At 41.6% G+C, this 22,478-nt stretch overlaps 1 protein-coding gene across 1 annotated transcript; it reads left to right on the forward strand.

Moving 5' to 3' along the window:
- The first annotated feature begins 1,193 nt into the window (after positions 1–1,193).
- Positions 1,194–10,687, forward strand: LOC137487280 (uncharacterized). The gene is made up of 3 exons (XM_068220016.2): positions 1,194–1,244; positions 2,098–2,247; positions 5,937–10,687. The coding sequence occupies exons 2-3, from the start codon at positions 2,163–2,165 to the stop codon at positions 6,788–6,790; spliced, it is 939 nt and encodes a 312-aa protein (XP_068076117.1). The 5' UTR covers positions 1,194–1,244; positions 2,098–2,162; the 3' UTR covers positions 6,791–10,687.
- Positions 10,688–22,478: the final 11,791 nt, after the last annotated feature.

Here is a 22,478-nt window from a genome sequence, read left to right on the forward strand (position 1 = left end):
ATTTAGACCAGAATAGGCCTACTAAATGCAACGGTCAATGTATGTAAACTTATGACCTAAAATGTCTTAAATGACTAAATTTAAGTCTTTTTAAGTTTTTAAATAATTTAAGTTTAACATAAATGATTTAAACTTTAAACTTCAAATTAACAGAGTATGGCAAATAAATTGTTTATTAAATGGAGGTCAGGTGTCTATCTTAATTATAATTATTAAATATTATGACACTATAATTCAGTGGTGTATTGGAGAGTATGCACCTTTTAATTAATTAATTTTAAATAAGTGGTTTATCCTAAATAAAATGCAATGGGATCGGTGTGCAATGAATAGTTTGAAAACCCCTGGTTCAGACTAGACGAGCTAGCTGTCTGTGCGCTGCGCTAATAACTTGGCATTTGCTCTTTTCGGTGCTGCCAGATGCATTTATAGTGCATAAAAAATAAAAAAGGTAATTCGGTAAAGTGCGCGATGCGCGCAGAAATAAGCGCACTATATGCGCATGTCGAATTAAGTTCTCTTTTTCTTTAATCAAGACTTTTCCATTCGAGGAATTACAGTTATTAATAGCTTAGTCCTTATAAACGATCAGTTTATAAAATACACAATTTACGGATCAAGCCTAGTGCAAACAAATATGGATATAAAATATAATACAGAAAAAACACAGAAATAAATAAAATAAAAATAGATTAATAAAAATAAAAAGATTGATAACATAAAAAATATTAATAAAAATTAAAATAGATTAGATCTCTCTCACAAACACACACTTTAGTATTAAAAGTTGATCAAATTTTTTAATCTAAACATTTTAAGACAATTTTGAGAAACTTTTTTTAATCCAGTTCATGATGGCTTGCATGTCTACAACACATAAGTATACATCACTATATATAAGAAATGGAGTACTAGTTTTAATCAGCTCATTTGTGGCTGTTGTTTCTTGCTCGGACTTACCGGATTTCTTTTTGTTAATTACTTTCATATAAAGAAACTGTTGAAGAGAAGTTATTTTGTTTCTGTTCATAGTTTTATTTATTTTAAACAGGACATTTTTATTGCTATGGTAAACGCTTGTGTCCAAACGCAGAGAAAAACTATATATAATAAGTCATGACTCATGACTCATGACTAAGAGTAAGTGGCAAAAAAGTAAAAAAAAAAAAAAGACTTTTATTTTGGCGTGACTTGTGACGTCATAAGCCTGCGCCGCTCTCACGCTGTGATTCAACTGGAGAAAGGTTTGTTTTGAAGCGTTTACCCTTATATAAAGCGATTGATTAAAGTTTCAGTGTTTTCATTCAGTGCTAAATTATGTACCTGTTGACAATATTATTTTAACCCTTATACAAAGTAGTACTATTTACTAAAACTTACAGTAATGAGGTCCATTTTTTAAATAAAGATAGGATAAACTTTTTGTTCCAGAGAGGAAATTTGTCTTGTGCAAAAAAAAGCTATAAACAGACAATAAGATAAATAAAACAAACAAAACAATTAAGAAGATACTTGAATAAAGTAAAAGTTTGTAATAAGTGTTTTAATGAAAGTTTAATTGATTGAATAGCACAATGTCATTCCATTATAAATATACATCACTATATATAAGAAATTGAGTACTAGTTTTAATCAGCTGATCAGTGGCTATTGTTTCTTCTTGATCAGACTTTTCTGATTTCTGTTTGTTAATGATAGAGGTAAAGTTGGTTTTATATTCGCACATTCGTTCATTTACAAGTCTCTACATTGTTTACCATGTTACTTTGAATATTTGATCGGAATTAGTATGCAAGTGTGACTTGAAAACAACATTAACACTGTTTATTTAACTGTGAACAATGTTGTACTTTGGTAGTCATTTGTTGCTAATATGATTTCGCTATTTAGAGTTTGCAAATAATACTTTCATGAAATTATATTATTAAGGGGAAAGTCTGAATGTGTGAACATAAAACCAACTTTACCTCTATTTGTTAATGACTCTCATATAAAGAAACTGTTGAAGCAAGTGTTGAAGAGAAGTTATTTTGTTTCTGTTCATTGTTTTATTTATTTTAAACAGGACATTTTTATTGTTTTGTTCATTTTAAACAGGATAAAGTGTCCAAACACAGATAAAAACTCCTGCTGAAGCGACTGATCTCCACACTGTTATAAAGATGGCGTTTATTAAAGAGGAGAGTGAAGATGTGAAGATTGAAGAAACATTCACAGTCAAACAGGAAGATCTGCAAGAACAAACAGGTTAATTTTTTATTCTCAAAGATCAACTCAGTCATTTGATCCTCATTCAGATATTTTAATAATAAGAATAATAAATTAAATCCATCTTGCAGCCCTGAGTGTGCTGCCTAGTTCTCCTAAACGCACATAAGCACTCATTGAAAGACAGGAATGAGTTTCTTTTTTGTTGCTTGTTCTCGTGTCTTTTGTCATTATTTTATGTACTATTAGTCTCCAATTTTCTTTACTTTCTTAAGGTTGTTGCTTTTATTGTTCTCCTACTGTTTGTAAGATGTCCTTGAGCATTAAAAACGTCACTGGGCACTAATGCCGTTTTAAAATTATTATTGAACAAATGCTTATATTATGGTACAAGGAGCTGACAGGTACTTGCGTGCAGCGGTGGCCAAAGCTAGAAAATGGGACATATTGCGGTTCCAAAACTGCAGTGGGCTCTCACCCCTGGCAATGGGTGGCTCACTTAGATATGCATTTACCTATAAAGATCAATGCAAAATAATATTTCCTTTAACATAAGCATTTAGATTTAATTAAACACTTTAAAACACCTTACACTCACAGCCAGCATTAATATCAGCTTAAATAATTTTAATCTTGTCATATTGATCATTGTTGACAAAAACTAAAGTATGTTTTGACCTCTATATATTAGGAGTTAAATAAAATAGAATTTCTTATTTTGCTGTTCATTTATTTTTAAATAAGGGGATACAGTAATTTACCTGCTGTCCTATGGGAGATATTTATTATTATTTGATAGAAATCGCTTCAGAGCCTCAATAGAGGGAATCACGTCTGAAGCAGTTGCCGTGTGTGCACTTATTTCTCTCGCAAGCTCTTCGAACGGAGCAAGCAATGTTGTTGTTTTTTTAATTAGCCCCCATTGATGCGCGCTGAAGGATGCGGGAAGCTCAAATTCTGCCCCATATGCACGAAGTGCTTGCTTCTGTGCTAACAAGCTTGACATCATATAAAACATGCTGTTCCAACGTGTCAGAGTGTCTTGTTGCAGCATATTTTTCAACAGTTCCAGCTCTGTCTATATCTCTCCAATTCGGGACATTGCAAGATGAGAATATTTAAAGTGCCCTACTATTTTTCTCCCTATAGCCATACAGTCGGAAATGCTTCGCTGGCTCAGAACTCCTTCCTGTACGGCTAACTGGAGAGTGTGAGCCATGCATCCAAGACTTTTTAAACCACAGTCTTTGATGGCTTTAACCATACTGCGGCCGTTATCTCGCAGCACAACATGTACCATATCTTTAGTTATGTTCCAGCGAGCGAGCATGCTTTCGAGTTGCCTCATTATAGCAGCGCCTGTGTGAGACACAGGGCATTCTCACGCGTGCAGTATAGCCCTCTTCATCTCAAAGTTTTCATCAATCCACTGAGCTGTAAGACTTAACATACTCACTGGACTTACATCTGAGCTCCATATGTCGGTTGTAAAACTTATATCAGTCACATTTTTTGCCAAAAGCGTGTGAATGTGAGCTGACACTTCATTGTACAAAGCCAGGAGAGAAACAGCAGTGAAGTGCCGCCGGCTAGGGAGGGAGTAGCGCGGCTCAATAAATTCAATAAGACGACGAAATCCAAAATCTTCCACAACGCTGAAAGGTTGGTCGTCGATTGCAATCATTTCCATGACTCTGCCTGTGATAGCGTTTGCTTTTGCACTGTCCTTGCCAAATTTCTTTATATTGTCAAGTGTTTGTTGCGTTGGATTCTCTGTTGTGGTTAAACTTGGTGCTTTTTTGGCAGCGAGTTTAGTCTTATAGTCTTTATAGATTTCCGGATGACGACACTTCAGATGGATTATCACATTTGTAGTATTGAAATTTTTTTTCCTACTCCCCCCTCGCAGTGCCTCACATTTGAAGCAGTTGCAGATTGCAATTCTGGGGTCCTCTTTTTTAACGGTGAAAAACTCCCACACTGCTGACATGTTGTCTTCCTTCTTGTGTACTGTGAGTGTGAAGCGCGTGCTTGATTTGTGCTACGTCACAGATGCGACGCTCAAAACCCAGTGGCGGCAGTAAGTTTGTTTAGCCTATGTAAAGAATACGCATTTTATCAGCGTAAAAATATCGACATAATTTTAATAATAGCATAACGATAATCTTAAAAATAGCATTTATCGGCCGATTACGATATGGCCGCCGATATATCGTGCATCCCTAGTAAAAAAACGTTTACCTTGGATGTATCTGCCATTTTTATCTAACACATTTGACTCCCAAACTAAATGTACATTTTTATGTATGAGTACAGCAACTCCCCTACTTTTGGTATTAAAGTTAGAGGGATATATTTGTGCTCCTCTATTGAGTTTAGAATAGTCTTTTTTCAACAGATGCGTCTCCTGTGAATATACAATATCTGATTTTTACTTATTAAGATGTGCGAACACCTTGTTTCATTTCACTGGGTGATTTAACCCCCGTACATTCCAACTGGTAAATTTTGTCTTTACTCCACCCATTTTATGGAGGGCTGTCTAAAACATTTATCAGTAGCATCTAAAAGGAATCTGTGGGTTTTGTATGTAGGGGGATGTGTGGGGGAGAGAGGCAAAAAAAAGAGAAAAAAAAAAGAAAAAGGGAGGTGATCACACAAACACTTAAAAACACGAAACAACACAATATTAAAACCTTGCATGTAAACTTGCACACACTTCCAGATACTCCCACTCTTAACTAGCTGACCATGTGGGATCTCACATATAAAACAAAACCATTTAAACAGCTCTTGATGTTTTACTACGAAGCTACACCATTATTGACAAAATATACTTGAGAGCTAGAAATAACAACGAACATGTGCTATATACACATGACATATGCATATAATAAGGTACAGTATATGTCAAAAGCGTCAGTGCAGTATCAGACAGCACCCGTGAGAACAGCACAGCAATCGTTAACAGATTCATTCATGTCAAGCAGTGCGTGAAGGGCTGGTGAGGGGTCCGTGTATCTTTTGGTCCCTCATTTATGTTATAAAAATGTATTTTTTTGTGATAACGGGATTTCGTTGAGACATATTTTCCTCACCCATGCATACATTTTGTTGCTTGTTAGTTTGATTAGTGTTTATTTCAAATTATATAAATCTGTTTGTATTAAACTTGTAGTAATGATGCTTATAATTGGTGTGTGCGACTAAATTTTGGTTGATGCGCCTACATTTTTTAAATTAGGAGCACTGGTGCTACCAAGCAAAAAGGTTAATTTTGAGCCCTGGTCGGCTTTACACATTTTAGAAAACTATTTTGTTGTAATTATGAATGATTACGAATAAAAACAGGCCATTTACAGCTTTCAAATCTGTCTTATCAATATGACCAATATGACTTATGATCAATTATGTAAGAAACTCTGAAAACTGGACTGACAGTTTCAATTTACAATAAATTCTATGTTAAGCGGCTTTGGCACATTTTACATTGTAATAGCACTAGATAAATAAAGATGAATTGAATTAAATCTGTTTAAATGTGTACACCATTATTGGACCGAACAAAATATGATCTGATTTATTTTGCATTTAATGTGCATCAAAATTACAGTGTGTTTAGCCAATGTTTCCAGTGTCTTTTCACTTTTCAGCTTTTGATGAAGATTTTTAAAGACTTAATGAAAATGAATGTTTTTTTTTAATATATATATATGTGTATATTTCAGAACTAATTGAAGAGAATAAGTGGAGTAAAGAGGAGCAACATCATGTCAAAATTGAGGAAAAAACTCATTTACAGACTGATAGTATTTTGAAAAGGAAAGACAAGAATTGTTTCATCTGCACTCAGTGTGGAAAAAGTTTGTCATGCAAAAACAAACTTAAGATTCACATGATGATCCACACTGGAGAGAAACCATTCACATGCACTCAGTGTGGGAAGAGTTTTAGCCAATTATCATCCCTTAATCTACACATGAGGATCCACACTGGAGAGAAACCATACACATGCACTCAGTGTGGGAAGAGTTACAGCCAATTATCATCCCTTAATCTACACATGAGGATCCATACTGGAGAGAAACCATTCACATGCACTCAGTGTGGGAAGAGTTTCAGCCTATTATCATCCCTTAATCTACACATGAGGATCCACACTGGAGAGAAACCATTCACATGCCCTCAGTGTGGGAAGAGTTTCAGCCAATCATCACACCTTAATAAACACATGAGGATCCACACAGGAGAGAAACCATTCACATGCACACAGTGTGGTAAGAGTTTCAGCCTATCATCAAACCTTAATCACCACATGAGGATCCACACTGGAGAGAAACTATTCACATGCCCTCAGTGTGGGAAGAGTTTCAGCCAATCATCACACCTTAATAAACACATGAGGATCCACACAGGAGAGAAACCATTCACATGCACTCAGTGTGGAAAGAGTTTCAGCCAATCATCACACCTTAATAAACACATGAGGATCCACACTGGAGAGAAACCACTCACAAGCAATCAGTGTGGCAAGAATTTTTACTGCTCATCACACCTTAGTAAACTAGGGTCGGGCATCTAAGCTATAATGCAGATCTGATACGCATCCCGATACAAAGAATACGATCCGATATATATTAGCGATATATTTGTGACATTGCGATGCAACACGATACAATTTACACCCATATCACGATACAATGCGATAATTCAGCACTAACTTATTAGATGAAGTTTATGAGATGATGTAAGAAAGGATGCTGTGCCATTGAATGAGTTTGATTATTTATTAACCAAGTAAAACCATAGCTTTTTTACAAACTGGCTTTTCTCAGAGCCAGAGTGTCAGTTTACAGTAGAGGGCCATTTTAGAACCTATAGCACATATTATTTAAGTATTTTCAAAATAAACAGAATGTATAAGTGCAGTATATATTATAAATGTATATATTTGCACTCTTTCAACATAAAGGTTTACCATTGCACAACAAGAATTGTGATTTAACTTTTCAACTATGAAAACAAGTTTTACAAAGATATATTGTGCCACTGAATATTCAAAACCTAAGGTCGTGAACTAGCAGTGTTATGCTGCTTTGAAACATCACTATCACTGTAAACAACAGGCTAATAAAAATATAAATAAATAAAAATTAACAGGAGGTGTTTAAAACCTTCGTTCTCCGTGACACTAGGCTGAATATCTTTGCAGATGAACAATGCAATAGCATTCGTTATTGGCGTAGAGCGAGCAGAACTTTTGCGCATGGAGAAATGCTTTTCTCACCACTTTTGGAGCTGGGACTAACAGTTGAAGCAGAGCAGGAAGCCGGGGATGCAGGAACACTGGAAGATGCTTCTACAACAACACCGTGGCGCCGCTTCAAGTGAGATTTCAGATTAGTCGTACTGCCCACGTATTTTACAGATGCGCGGCACATTTTGCAAATTGCATCTGTCCTGTCAAGTCATCCATCCTTTTTGCAGAATCCATAATGTTGCCATACTTTAGATTTAAAACTCAGTGAGGAATAAGATGTTTGTTTTGCTTCTCGCGCTTTCTGAGGGCGCACCACTAGCTTCATCCGCACACCTGATACACTGAGTTGTAGTGTAAGTGTACACATCCGCAAGTCCGTTGCTAATGCATACTTTATGTAGGTCGATTAAATTATGCGGCAAAAACAGGTTGACAACACTGGTAATAAATAAAAAATACATTCTATATTAAAAATATAAGTTGTATCTTGGAAAAGCCGATGCATCTCGCAAAAACCGATGCATCTCGATTTGCTTCCAAAATTTCATTCATCCTCTGCTGCTCTACTGATGCACTCGCATCGTGCACGCGCATGACCGCATATCGATACATATCGGTTAATCTTCCCATCCCTAAAGTAAACACATACGGATCCACACTGGAGAGAAACCATTCACATGCACTCAGTGTGGGAAGAGTTTCAGCCAATTATCATCCCGTAATTTACACTTGAGGATCCACACTGGAGAGAAACCAAACAACAGAATTTTGCATGATTAAACTCTAGTGTGACTGCAGCTTCGGTGTGGGATGAGTTTCAGCAACTCCTCAGACCTTAATAAACACATGAAGACCCACTCTGGATAGAAACCATTCACATGCACTCAGTGTGAAAAGAGTTTTAACCGATCAGCAAACCTTAATAAACACATTAAGATCCACACTGGTGTGAAAGTGGATATGTGTTCGAGTGTGAGAAGACTTTTATTACAGCTCCAAAATTGAAACTGCACCAGACGATTCACACTGTGACAAGAGGTTTAATCGGTTAACACATCTGAAAACAGAAGAGGATTCACACTGGAGAAACTGTACAGATCTGATCCATGTCAACAGAGTTTCGCTCAATCGGCGCAGCTTAACAAACACATAGACAAAAAGTTGCACACATGATATGAATGCAGCAAAACATTTTCTCATGTGCACAGGACTTTTCATGTCTGAATAATGTTTAAATAGGCTGAGCGACGGTATACTGTTTTCCAATACTCCTACACTGGGGTTGTTGGTGGGGTTGTAAATGTGTCGTGTTTCTCTCACTCTCCACACTCTCCAGTGTATTCATGTAGCTAGTGTTGTTTTGGATGATGTTCTCTGTCTTGACTCCCTGAATGAGAAACATCACTGAGAAGACACCGCACATCAAATAAGGTGGAGCTCCAGGACAGTTAGTTTGCAGTATAGCAGGGCCTCAAGTTTAGAAAGCCCATTCAATTGTCCTGTGTTGTATTTTTTATTAGTAAAGATTATTTACATTTACATTTAGTCATTTAGCAGACAGGTTCTAGTTTACTACGGTAGGGATGGTATACAGTTTAACCCAAAGAATGACCAGTCTGTCAGATGAAGAAGAGCCGGAGTCAGAGATTCAAATAAATAAGTTTACTGAAGATAGTTTGCAGTTTCAACAGCAGAAGCCAGCTTCAACACTCGCAATGAGTTCCTAGGCCGCTCTGACTTACAGTACAACAATGCAGTAATTATACTCTACACAAGTCCAGAAAAGGTGGGATCCAGGTAAACATTTCTCATTGGTTGCATTAAAAAAAAAAAAAATTATTGTAGCTCCAGATAAGGATGACCTCAATGCATGCGTTAAGAAAGAATTGTATATAACTCCAGATATGGATGGCGACATGGTTCCTGGGGGTTAGGTCGACCCTAAGTTATTAGGAGCTGATCTCCAACCTGTGAAAAGCTAAACCAGGGTGACAATAGACACAAGAGACCATCTGTGTTAAAAACTCAAGGATGTTTCTTGTACGCTCAGCTGTGTTATCAAACTGGTTCAAGACTGTTTCCATCAACAGTCTGCTATAATATCCTGACTACACACAGTGTCTATCTCCACACAAAAGGAATTATTTTAATAAGAATTACAATCAAAACAGGTAAATTATTGTAGACAATATCAGTGTAGCAGGGTAGAATATCCCTTTACGGCTATTGGCTGGTGTAACACTAACTTGTTGAGTCTATGAGATCCGGGTTGACTATTACTGTAGTTTCCATTGGCTGGGTCATGCTAAGTCATCAAACCTATCAGATCCCGTTTAGGAAGTATAAAAGTTAAGCGCATTTGGTAACTCAGAATGTGTCATCGGTGTTGCCGTCTTTTTTTTCTGAAGGGTAAACCCTTCCGGTTGAAAGAAACGGTAAGTGCGGAAGATGAATTTGTGTACACTTCAGTATATTTGGGTAGTAACTGTACTATAAGTGTTGCCAGGATTGACTGGTTTGGTCCTCAGCTGCTCTGCACCAGACGCTGTTCGTTCGGCGTGCTTTCTGCCTGCTCTGGTTCCCGGCGCTTTGATGTGTGCTTTGTGCGTTGGTGGCGTCCGATTTAGTGGTTACCAATAACTTCCGATGTTTGCAGAGTGAGGCCATGTTATAACATCTGTATGGTATGTATGGCAGAGCATTTGTTTGTTTTGATTGAGTTTTTTTATTGTAAATCGTGGCTTTGTGTTTTTGTTATGCATTCGAGTGATTTTTGCTAATTTTCCCTTTCTGTTCAGGTCTATTCTAAATTGTTACTTTTTGGTTGTGATTTTTATATTTTTCTTTAATAGTTTCTCTTTGTTTTGTAACTGTCTTCTGTGTATTTTCTTTGAAACCTATTTGGTTATGGGGGGGTGGGGAAGACCCAGCTTGGGTGCATTGTATTAGTGTGTGTATGTGTATATATACACCGAGTGCTGTGCTAAACAGATCTTGCTGTGTAAAATAAGTTTGCTGTGTTTTCATAGGGGCTGTGTGTGTGCGTGTGTGTTTGTATTCCTTGGTGTTGTGGACACTTGCAAACTTCCGCTGGTACCCCACTCTATTGTTTTGGATTATTGTTGTCTTTTTTGTTGTTGTTTTGTAATAGGCTCATGTTAAAAAATTTTTTTTAATTATTTTAACTTTTGTATTTCAATAAAGTGCTTTTTTTCTGATTTTACGTCTCCATGCTCACCCTACTTTGGCTACGAACCTATAGGTGCCTGTTAAATATAATACTAATTATTATTATTCCCGGCTTAACCGGGTGACGTTGTCGTTTAAGGTGTTTAATTAAATTTCTTGTCCCCCCTGCCACATTTGGAAAACTAGAACAGGTGATTTTCTTCTCCTCTGGGACAGAGGGAGAGAGAGATCTCCATGACCTATGACCTGGTTTTTGTGTGTCTCCTGAAAACAAATTTTAAAAAGACAGGCAAAAAGAGAAACAAGGACACTGAACATTCTTACATTAAGAAGCGTGAATTTATACATTAGTTAAATCAATTTAAAGTTCTATAATTAATAATTAAATTTAATAAAAGTAATTAAATAATTATATTTAATAAAAAGTGATGAGAAATAGGATGTTGAGAAAAAGGATTAACGTTGATTTGTTGAGATGAATTTGAAGGTAGAACTGCAACTCCTTCAGTCCCCTGTTTTTGATCGAAGCGAATTAATCCGCTTCAGGTCAACCAGTGAGGTCACTAAAGAAAGAGGAAGTAATGATTCGTGCTCCCTACTTAGGTTACAGAGTTTCTTCGCCGTTTCTTGGACATGCTGGAACCTTAAAATTCCAGTCCCCCAAGCTAAGGGCTCTTCCACCTTCTACTCACAATGGGCTTCGTCCTTGTATTCATCAAGCTATTCAGTTTTGAAGACAGTTCGTCAGTGAAAATATACGAAAAACAAAACAGCGAACCAAACACCAGAATATGAACACAAATGCGCAAGCCCTAATAGTCATCCAGAAGTAAACAACACATACTTTCATCGATACATCCTCTGATGCATTTACAACTTGCTCCAAATCTAAATCCAAACATCCAGGCTAATTCTAAGACTCAAGAGTTCCTCTGATCAGACACAAAAGGTCATCCATTCAACCTAAGCCACACTGGATTCAAATTTATGACCTGCAAAAACATCTTTATCTTCACCAGTCTTAAAACATTCATCAGCGTGTTCTGTAACTTCAACTTAGAATAATGAAACATTTTTATATTACAATAGTCCAATTCAGCACCATTACCATGTTTAATTATTACCTTGCTAGACTCCATATCAGTCAAGTCCACTTAAAATAAATTTTCATTCAAATAATGATGTGATTGTAATGATGCAACACATTTCTGTGTATTATCAATAGGAAGTGTGCAAGCACCCTTGTCTGGGCTATAAGCCAAATTCACCTTCACAGTTAACAAACTAATATCAGATCCACTCTCTGAAAGCCGGGCTAAATGAATAAACACTGTTATTGCACTCCTGACATTATTATGCAAGAAGAGGGATTGTGAATCGATTTCTTTTGTTCCCACTTTTTAGGGGTTTACAGTTTTTTTTTACAATAGTTATGATACTTTTTTCAATACATTTAACAAGTTTCCCAAACTCTTAACATGGTTAGCACAACATCCGTTTTTGTGGGCTATACAATTAACACATTTCTTGCATCCAGTTAACGCCAATTTAAACAAACAGAAATTTAAATACAACAGAAATCTAAATAAATTCAATTAGAAACAGTTTAAATTCAAACAGTACAGTGAGCCATTTACACTGTGTCTAATTACTTTTAGACTGTCATAGAGTTGGAGGCCAATCAAGTCCCACATGAAATTATCTATGTTGACGAGGCTGGCTTCAACTTGGTGAAATTGCGTCGCCGTAGGAGAAACATAATAGGCCAAAGGGCCACTGTTACCAGGCCAGGCCAGAGAAGAAGAAGTCAGGCAAATGCAGAAAACCAGGCAGAATAGAAAATTACTTAGTTTTTTTTATGATAATTGCGGTGCTTTTTCTGTTTGTATATCTTGCAGTGATGTCCTTTTGCATATAAAGTCTGTACTGCAGCAATTCTGTGTCTGTATTTTTTTACATACAGTAAACTGTGAATTTTTTTAAAGCTACCCTGGGATGGTCGTAAATTTTTATATTCAATTTCTGCAGGATAAAAAAACTAAATGCATGAATTTACTGTACTAAACCCATAACACAAAAATTTAGAGAGACTTTAAATATAAGGGCAGACCTGTAACATCAAATAATGCAGTTTCTGTAAACTTAGCTGATGATAGTGTTTTTATTGTCAATGTGTTCTGATTGACTACATGTTTCTGTTGGAAGAGAACATGTGTTTGTGTTTTGAACAATTATTTCGTTTTGAAACATGTTTACAGTGTGTTGTTAGACATGGTGTAGTGTGTTTGTTGATTATTGTATTTTGAAAAGAAGTTTAGAGGTTTAGTTTACAATGTTTGATTTTGAGCATGAAATTAACTGTTTTGCCAATTGTGTGTTTTGGGTGTGTTGGTGCGTTAAGAGTTTAGCAAACTTATAAAATATATTTAAAAAACTGTCATAGACATTGTAAAAAAACTAACACAATTTTAGTCTAATTCTACAATGATCAAACATAAGTAATTTAAACTCAAGCATCTTTTAACAGAAATAAGACTAAACCTCATAATTATCTTCTCAACTTGTTATTTGTACCATATTACTTTACTCTGACTAAACCATTCAACATAACAGAAGCAGACAATATGATCTTGTATAAAATTCATTTGATTCTTACTGTCTGGTCAATTAGAAATGCTCACAGGTTAGCTATTTGCTCACAGGTTAGCTATTTGCTCAAATGGTTGATTTGTTGAAAATCTTTTATATTTGTCATTTGACAGTAAAACCTGTTTGAAAGCATTACCAATTGAACAAGAATCTTAATATTGACTTGAGTTGACTTGACTGCTTCAAAATGCTGTTAAAGCTCACGCTGCGTTTCTGTTTCCTAAAATGTTCATTTTCGCTGCAGCAGTATAAATACTTCTTACTGAATTCGTACATCAGCTATTTAACCATCAGATTCAAACACTTTCATTCAACTTTATCTCTGTTCTACACAACATCCAAACAATTATGTTCCTCTACCATTAAGGACACACACACATAGACAGGGTGATTTACTGCAGCATTTGCCTTTAACACAAATGACTTCAACTCAATTTTCTGCTTATTTTTCCTATGCTAGAGTGAGGATGCTTTCTGGACTATTGTGGTTAGTGACGTAGCCAATGTCACTGTTTAAATGCCATCAAGTCTAAAATATTTACCTTTAACATTCAGATAGCAAAGAATTAACTGTAATTAACCTTTGAACTCAGTCAATTTAGACATGGATTTGTAACCTAATATGGATGGCAGTCTTCAATTTCAATGCGATAAGCTAATAAAACTTTTTTTTTTTTAATTATTATTATTCCAGAGAGTAATCAGAATCAGGAAGTCATCATTAACCATTGAAAACAAAGCCGGATAAACTGGATTGGAAAAAAGAATATAGAATAAAATAAAAATAGTATAAAAGGGGGTAGTAACACAACAAACAGGATGCCAGCTGCCGTTAAAACCCAAAGAAAAAGATGCGCACAGCGCAGACGCGGACGTCAAAGCGTATATGTGGTGAGCCAATAGGAGGGCGCGATGGTGGCTTTAAACGATCCTGGTAAAGGTATAAATGTTTAAAGTTGTGGTTGGCGTTGGAGTTTCGATCGTCGTTGGACTTGAGGAGAAGAAGAAAGTACAACATCGGCAACATTAGGAGACCTTAGTGTTGTATGTTTTTATACTATAAGTCTTGTTTCGGTGGTGGCAAAATGTTGTGTAAAGTATATTTGAAATAACAATGTTTGAGACCTTGTTGTGAACGTGTAATTAATGGATGTTGCCGTGTTCCTTGCTGTTCCTTCCTGTTTTGCGAGATTTGTGTAGCTAAGTGAAATTTTAAACCGCTGGTTTATCCAGCCGTTGTATAGGAGCGGCGTACAGTGTAAAATGGCTTGTAGTTATATAGTACAGAATTATTTGCAATGGTGCATGTTGTAGTTTAGCTGAAGAAGCCATTGCAAATGGCGACCTATAAGAATAACATGCTGGCAATGGAGGGATATGGGCAAGATATGTGTGTTTGTATGTTCCACAGAGTATAATGGCTGAGTCAAAGAGAAAGTGTTTGGAAGTAGAGGGTTGCGTACATAACGTGTCTGAAGTGCTACAAGGACAATCGAGCAATGTGCGTCATTTTACGGCCTTGATGCAGGAGGCCAACCACAACAGCAGAGTCGTTGAGTTTGACGTGCAAAAGCATAACAGTTTTCAGTGTGCTGCAAGAGACCAGTGAGTAGCTTTTAAAGGATCATTCAGCAAAACAGAAAATTGTAGTAAAGTTTTTATTTATTAATTTATTATTGTTGAATTACTCTTAAGTGGTTCTAAATCTTTATTATAATTTTTTTTCTGTTAAAGAGAAAATAATATTTAAAATGTTAGAACCATATAGCCATTTACTTTCGTAGTTGGAGAAAAAAAAGTAAATAGTTACTTTCTGCTAAATGTTTATTTTATTTTTTGTTTCATTTGCTTAAGTCAAATAGGTTTGTGCCAAGGGGATAAGTAACGTTCGAGGTTACTAAAGTAACCCTTCGTTCCCCGAGGAGGGGAACGGAAGCACTATAAGTGGATTTGATTTGTAAAATCCACGCATTGGGAGGTTCGGTTCAGAAGCTACTCGTCTGAAAGAGTATTGAACGGGCCAATTAAGAATGAATTGGCAGCGCAAGCCTGCGCAGGTGAGCGGCATAAGCAATCAACTGAGTATATAAGCTCACCTGGCGCCAGCAGACGCTATCCTTTTTAAGCTGAAGAGACTTTCAACAGCTAAGGGACAGTCATTATGGCGACGGAGTATAGTGCTTCCGTTCCCCTCCTCGGGGAACGAAGGGTTACTTTAGTAACCTCGAACGTTCCCCTTCGGGGGGAACTTCAGCACTATAAGTGGATTTGATTTGTAAAATCCACGCATTGGGAGCCCATTGAAAGCGCCATAATGACTGCACCTTACCAACACCCCCGATGAGGAGATAGTCAAGCAAGCGTGACGCACCCGCATCATGGGGGGCGCGGTCCTCCAACGTGTCCCTGGCCCTAATTTATCCTACTTCAACAGAAGTTTTACGGATTTAGATATATTTTTTGGGAAGTCGTGAGCATCTAGATAATTCTAGGAAAATACGACAGTACGTTGGGAAGCGTGCAATCCCGATAGGGAGGACGCTGCGGAGGCCATCCGTTACCCAAGGGGGGATAGATGGCAGAATTTACATATGGACTAGCCCTAAAAAGGGGGAGTACGCATAGCAAAAGAGTGGTTAGCGGGGAGGGAAGACACGGGTCCGCCCAGGGGGGGGGACTTAACCGTGGCTGAATAAGCATATGGGATCGCCTAGTGGGGACCACGCATAGCAGGCACCTTTACCCAAAACGCGGGCTGACCAGCGGGCAGACCTACAACGTAGTGGGCCAGCAAGTGACTCCTCCGCTGAGTCAGTGCTGGGGGCCACGGAGGAATCTGCAGGGCTCACCTGACGGGGAACTTTACTGACAGATAAAAAGGCGCACGTATCTCCGTGTTAGGGAAAATGGCGCAGCAAGCGTGTTTCAACACCCTACCGAATTGTTTCCTCAATCACCAAGGGTTACCTAATACCCTTGAGGAAACCGGCTCCACTCGCAGATTGTAAAACCTTGCAAATGTGTTGGGTGTCACCCAGCCCGCAGCTCTACAGAAGTCTGTTAGAGGGGCGCCGCGTGCGCGCGCTCGAGAGGATGCGAAACTCCGAGTGGAGTGCGCACGCGCTCTCGGGGGACGCGGCTTATCTCGGCTCTGATAGTGAAAGAAAGGCATCCACAATCTAGTGGGAACTTATTTCGGTACGGCACTTCCCTGCTGCCGACCGTTATAACAGACGAAGAGCTGCTCAGATGATCTAAACTCTGAGTGCGGTCCGGATAATACGCAAAACGCGAACTGGACAATAAAGAAGGGCTGGGTCTGCCTCCTCCGAGGGCAGCGCTTGCAGGCTCACTACCTCGTATTAAAACGGAGTGGTAGGAACCTTGGGCACATATCGCGGGCGGGGTCTCAGGACGTGAGAGAAGCCAGCCCAATTACAGGCACGAGTCACTGACCGAAAAATGCCTCCGGGTCCCCGACCCTCTAATCGATATCAACGCGACCAGCAGAGCTGTCTTCAGGGACAGAAAGATACTGAGTCGAGGATCGAAGGGATCTGACGCGGCTTGTGTAGCGAGGGCGAGATCCTAAGAGGGCATGAGAGGGGGCGGGAAGGATTAATTCGCTTAGCGCCCCTGAGGAACCGGATGATGAGGTTATGCGTTCCCACGGTGCTGCCAGCCACCGCGTTATGAGAGCGGAGATGGCAGCCACGTAACCTTGAGTGTGGAGGGCGACAGCCTGCTCTCCAGCTTCTCTCGGCGTAAAGAAAGCACAACGCTGATCTGGCAAATTACGGGGGTCTTCTCAGCGAGAGACACACCATTCAGTGAATAGACTCCACGTCAGGGCATAGGCGCGCTCGGGGAGGGGGCTCTAGCCCGAGTGACGGTATTAGCCACCGCAATCGGAGGTTACCTAAGTCTTCCTCGCGTCTAAAATCTCTTCAAAGATCGGCGAGGGTGCCAGGTGGTGCCCTGTCCCTGAGAGAGTAGGTGCTCTCTCGAAGGGACTGCCAGGGGAGGGCTATCGCGAGGGAGAGCTCTGACATCCAGGTCCGGTTGAGCCAGAGGGGCGCAACCAGCAACCTGTTCCTCGTCCTCTTCCTGACCTTGCACAGTAACTGCGCGAGCAGGCTCACTGGGGGAAACGCGTATTTGCGCGTGCACCGAGGCCAGCTGTAAGCCAGTGCATCCGTGCCGAGAGCACTCGGTCAGGGAAAGAACAACTAGCAATGAGCGATCTCGGGGGAAGCAACAGATCGATCTGGGCTTCCCCGAATCGCGCCCATATCAGCTGAACAGACTCAGGGTGGAGTCTCCATTCTCCAGGACGCAAGGCTGCCGTGAGAGCGCATCGGCTGCACGGTTGAGCTTGCCTTAATATGAATGGTGTGCAGCGATTTCAGCCGCGGATGACTCCAGAGGAGCAGACGGCGGGCGAGCTGAGACATGCGGCGAGAGCGCATACCCCCTATACGGCTGATATACGCCACCGCCGCCGTACTGTCCGTCCTGACCAGCACGTGTTGCCGCTCCAGCACCGGAAAAAAACGGTGGAGAGCGAGGAACACTGCCAACAGCTCCAGGCGATATGCCAATGCAACTGGGTACCTTTCCACAGGTCCGCAGCCGCATGCCCGCAACGCACAGCCCCCCAGCCCGTGTTGGAAGTGTCTGCTGAAACGACAACAAGACTGGACGCCTGTTCTAGAGACACCCAGGTCTGTAGGAACGAGGGGTCGCTCCAAGGGCTGAGGGCGCGGCGACACAGCGCAGTAACAGAGACTCGGTGTGCGCGCGCGTGCCATGCGCGTCTGGGGACTCGATCGTGAAGCCAGTGCTGAAGTGGTCTCATATAGAATAATCCGAGCGGCATGAAGCGGCTGCGGATGCCATATGCCCCAGGAGCCTCTGAAATAGTTTCAGTGGGACCACTATTTTACTGTCGAGCTCTCTCAGACAGTACAGCATCAGCTGAGCGCGCTCTCCGGAGAGGCGCGCTGCCATGGTGACCGAGTCCAGCTCCAGCCCGAGAGAAGAGATCCTCTGCACGGGGGCGAGTTTGCTCTTTTCTCGGTTGACCTGAAACCCCCACAGGTGGAAGTGCCAGAGCACTTTGTCTCTGTGCATAATCAACTGCTCTGAGAGAGGGCAAAAATCAGCCAGTCGTAAAGAAATTGAGTATGCAGATGCCCGCGAGCCGAAGGGGCGCTGAGGCACCCTCCGCGGGCTTGGTGAGGACCCGCGGAGACAGAGAGAGCCCGAAGGGGAGGGCTTTGTATTGCCAAGCTCGACCTTCAAACGCAAACCGCAGAAACTGTCGGTGGCGAGGAAGAGTGGAGACATGGAAATACGCGTCCATCAGGTCTAATGCTGCAGACCAACCCAGAGGACGAACGCACCGGAGGATGCGCTTCTGCGTGAGCATTCTGAACGGCAGCTTGTGCAGGCAGCGGTTCAAAACGCGCAGATCTAGGATTGGCCGTGACCCACCGCTCTTTTGGGCACGATGAAGCGTGGGCTGTAAAACCCACTCTCCATCTCGGCTGGAGGGAGCGGCTCGATTGCATCCTTCGCCAGGAGGACAGCAATCTCCTCTCGCAAGACAGGGGCGGACAGGGGGCTGACCCTGGTGAATACACACCCGTGACTTGGGGGGCCGTTTCGCGAACTGAATCGCATAGCCGAGTCTGATTGTGCGTATGAGCCACCGCGAAGAGCTGGCCCGCGCTAACCAGGCAGGCAGAGCTCTCGCTAATGGACTCATCGCTACAATCGCTGACGTACCAGCAGTGGGGCAGCGCGGAGTGGGTGTGCTGATCCAGGAAGCTCGCGGGTCCCACGGAAAAGCTGGAGGTGAGATATTTGCTCTCACTCCAAACCCGAGCTCCGGAGGGGAGGCTCGAGGGGTGGGAGAAAGGAGACCGTCCTCCCAGCGCTCGTGAGCCACTGGCGAAACGCACCGAATCTGCAAGCTAGAAAGCATAGCGTCCCAGACTGGCAGATTTCGGGCTGTCACATCTGGGGAAGTGAAAAGTGCCCTTTCATAATGTTTTCATGGCAGTAAAAAGTGCCGTTGGAAATGGGGCCCCGCCCTCCAGCGGGGAAAGAGCAAGTTCCCTCTTCTCCAGATGGCCTGTCCCAGGGACGCTTCGCGGTCCGTTGCCGGACTTAGCGGCGTTCTGGGCAGGGGGGCTGCCTGCTTCCGAGGTGCCCGACGCGCTCGCTTCGCCTGAGGCGTGTGCGGGGGCGGAGCAGCTCTCGTAGGCGGGCGCCTTCGGCGAGGAGCAGGTATGAATGGCACGGCGGGCGGAGCGGGCTACGGACCGCCGATAAGACATCACCCACCAACTGCTCTCTCACCGCCTTGAATTCCTGGGTGAATTCACAGACAGTGTCGCCGAACCTGGCTGGGGATATGGGGAAGTCAAGAAAGCGGACTTTGTCGACTTTGCGCATATCAGCCAGGGGTGGCGCTCCTGGACCACTAATGTGGACATCGTCCTCCCCAACGCACACGCAGCGGACTCAGTAGTCCGAAGAGCTAAGTCGGCGGCGGTGCGAAGCTCGTAAGCCTGGGTTGGACCCACCCTCGTGCAGCTCGGCCAGCGCCTGCGCTTGGTAGCGCTAGTAGGTGGCTATCGCATGCAAGGCGGAAGCAGCCTGGCCCGCAGCTATGTAAGCTCTAGCTCCGAGGGAGGTAGATAACTTACAGGCTTTGGATGGGAGACGAGGCGGATCCCGCCAAGAAGAGGCGCCGCGCGGATTTACCGCCATCGCGCACTCAACCTGAGGAATCGCCACATACCCCCTGGCTGTTTCACCGTCAAGAGTGGTTAGGGTGGAGGAACACGCAGCACGAGCAGAAAAAAGTGCTTTACAAGACCGCGTGAGCCTACTGTGCACCTCCGGGAAGAAGGGAACGCCCCTCTAGTCGGTCCGGCCGCGGAGCTGGGGGATAAACCATCTCCAACCCACGGCCGAAGCAGCCCGGGAAAGCACGGCTAACATGTCCGTTTCAGGATCCGTAGTGACAGCGCTCACCAGCCCGAAGGGGGCGAGCGGGTCTGGATCATCATCGGACAATGAAAGCCCACCCTCCGATGCCGCGGTGGACATCTGGTCTCCGGTGTCATCGGGCGTAAGGGCTACCATCTGTTAGACGGATCGCTTCCCCCGCCCGAAGCTTGGATGGAGCGCTTAGAGGAGCGGGAGGTCCGCGGGCCCGTGGGCGACGGATTATCTCTCGCTGAAACCCTCAGATCTGCCCGAGTGCCCGCTGCAGAGCAGGGGACAACTGGGGTGGTTCACCCTTTTGCAAAGGCTAACCGCGATCTTGCGCAACAGTCATGGCATCGCAATGACGACATGAACTGCCCGCGAGCAGCGCATTAACATGCTGGACCCCCAGACATGTAACGCAGTGCCCGCGCCCATCATCCGAGGACAGGAAACCACCGCATCCAGAAACGCACAGTCGGAGCGCCGTCCTGATAAGGACGTGCTGCACGACTGTGTTGCTCTTTCTGTGAAGTTTGCAACTTTATACGCACCGCTCTGGAGGACCGGACCCAAAGAACGCCAGGCAAGGGAGAAACCCAGCTCGACCGTCTGCCACTGCGTGTACACACTCTGGACCGGGAGAATGCTCTCGTTCGCTCAGAATCGCTGGTCACAGCAGGAGGAACCCTCATCGACTCGATCAGAAAGTCTCTGAAGCGAAAAGGATAGCGTCTGCTGGCGCCAGGTGAGCTTATATACTCAGTTGATTGCTTATGCCGCTCACCTGCGCAGGCTTGCGCTGCCAATTCATTCTTAATTGGCCCGTTCAATACTCTTTCAGACGAGTAGCTTCTGAACCGAACCTCCCAATGCGTGGATTTTACAAATCAAATCCACTTATAGTGCTGAAGTTCCCCCCGAAGGGGAACCGTTGTTTTTTGTAATTTTTGCATTTAGTAAAAAATTGCATGATCATTTTAATTTTTATTGTTTTAGTGGTACATGCAAGTCTGTAAGAATAGAAAAGATGCATTGTGTCTCTCGGTGTGTAAACAACATTTGAAGTGCAGTAAAAAAGTGTTACAATATAGTTGTAATTGAAAAAGTGTTGTTCAATGTCATAATTTTAAAAGGAACATTTATAGTTTTGTAAAAAAAAAAAAAAATCTTGTGGCATAGAAAAGTTGAATATTTGTAACCATTAATCCATCTGTTATAATTATGTTTGGAGCTTCATCTGGATGGGGAAAAAGGAAAGGCAATTAACAATGTTTTTTGTCTTTTTAAATGTTGCCAAGATTGTCACATGGTCATTTGTTGTTCTATATTAAAGTGCTAGTTCTTATAGAGGAAAGAGGGTACACAGTGCATTTTCAGCAATAACAATAACTGAAGATGTTGCGTTTTCTGCAGCTCACCAGTCAAGTTGTCTTTATTTTTTTTAATGTTTTATTTATACATTGTGAAACATTACAAAAATTTACAAAGACATAAACATGTAACAATAAGCAAATACACTGAAGAGTATTTTGAGCAAATAGTAATAATAATATAAATAAACAATAATAAATAAAAATAAGATAATAAAAATAAATAGATAAATAAAATAAAAAACAACAACACTAGTGCAATCATATATACATAAGAAACAAGTCTACAATGTGTTGACCAGAAGTAGTTTCTCATAAAAGCTGGGCATTAGGGGGTGGGGACTCAATCAGAAGGAGCAGGGTCAAGCTGAAGAGTTTGGACATACTTGCGAAGGGGTTCCCATAAATTAATAAAAATAGTGCTAGTTCGGTGAAGAGAGTACCTAATTTTTTCTAATTTCATAAAATAAAGAACATTTCTTATCCAACAAGAGTGAGAAGGAGGGTGTGGGCTCTTCCAGTTCAGAAGAATTAATCGCCTAGCCAGAAGAGTTAAGAAAGCTACAAAGTCTACAAAATGAGAGGGTAAAGTGTGGTCGTGCGGAAGAACCCCAAAGAAACCAATAATTGGACATGGTGGGATATCAACAGTGGTAATAGCTGATAGTGAGAGAAATATTTGTCTCCAAAAGGAAAGCAGGGAAGGACAGGACCAAAACATATGAAATAAAGTAGCTGTACCAGAATGACACCTGTCGCACTCAGGGTCTACAGATGGATTGATGCGAGCTAGCCTG

This window comes from Danio rerio, chromosome 4 (assembly GCF_049306965.1).
Source record: "Danio rerio strain Tuebingen ecotype United States chromosome 4, GRCz12tu, whole genome shotgun sequence".
In the NCBI taxonomy this organism is placed as follows: Eukaryota; Metazoa; Chordata; class Actinopteri; order Cypriniformes; family Danionidae; genus Danio; species Danio rerio.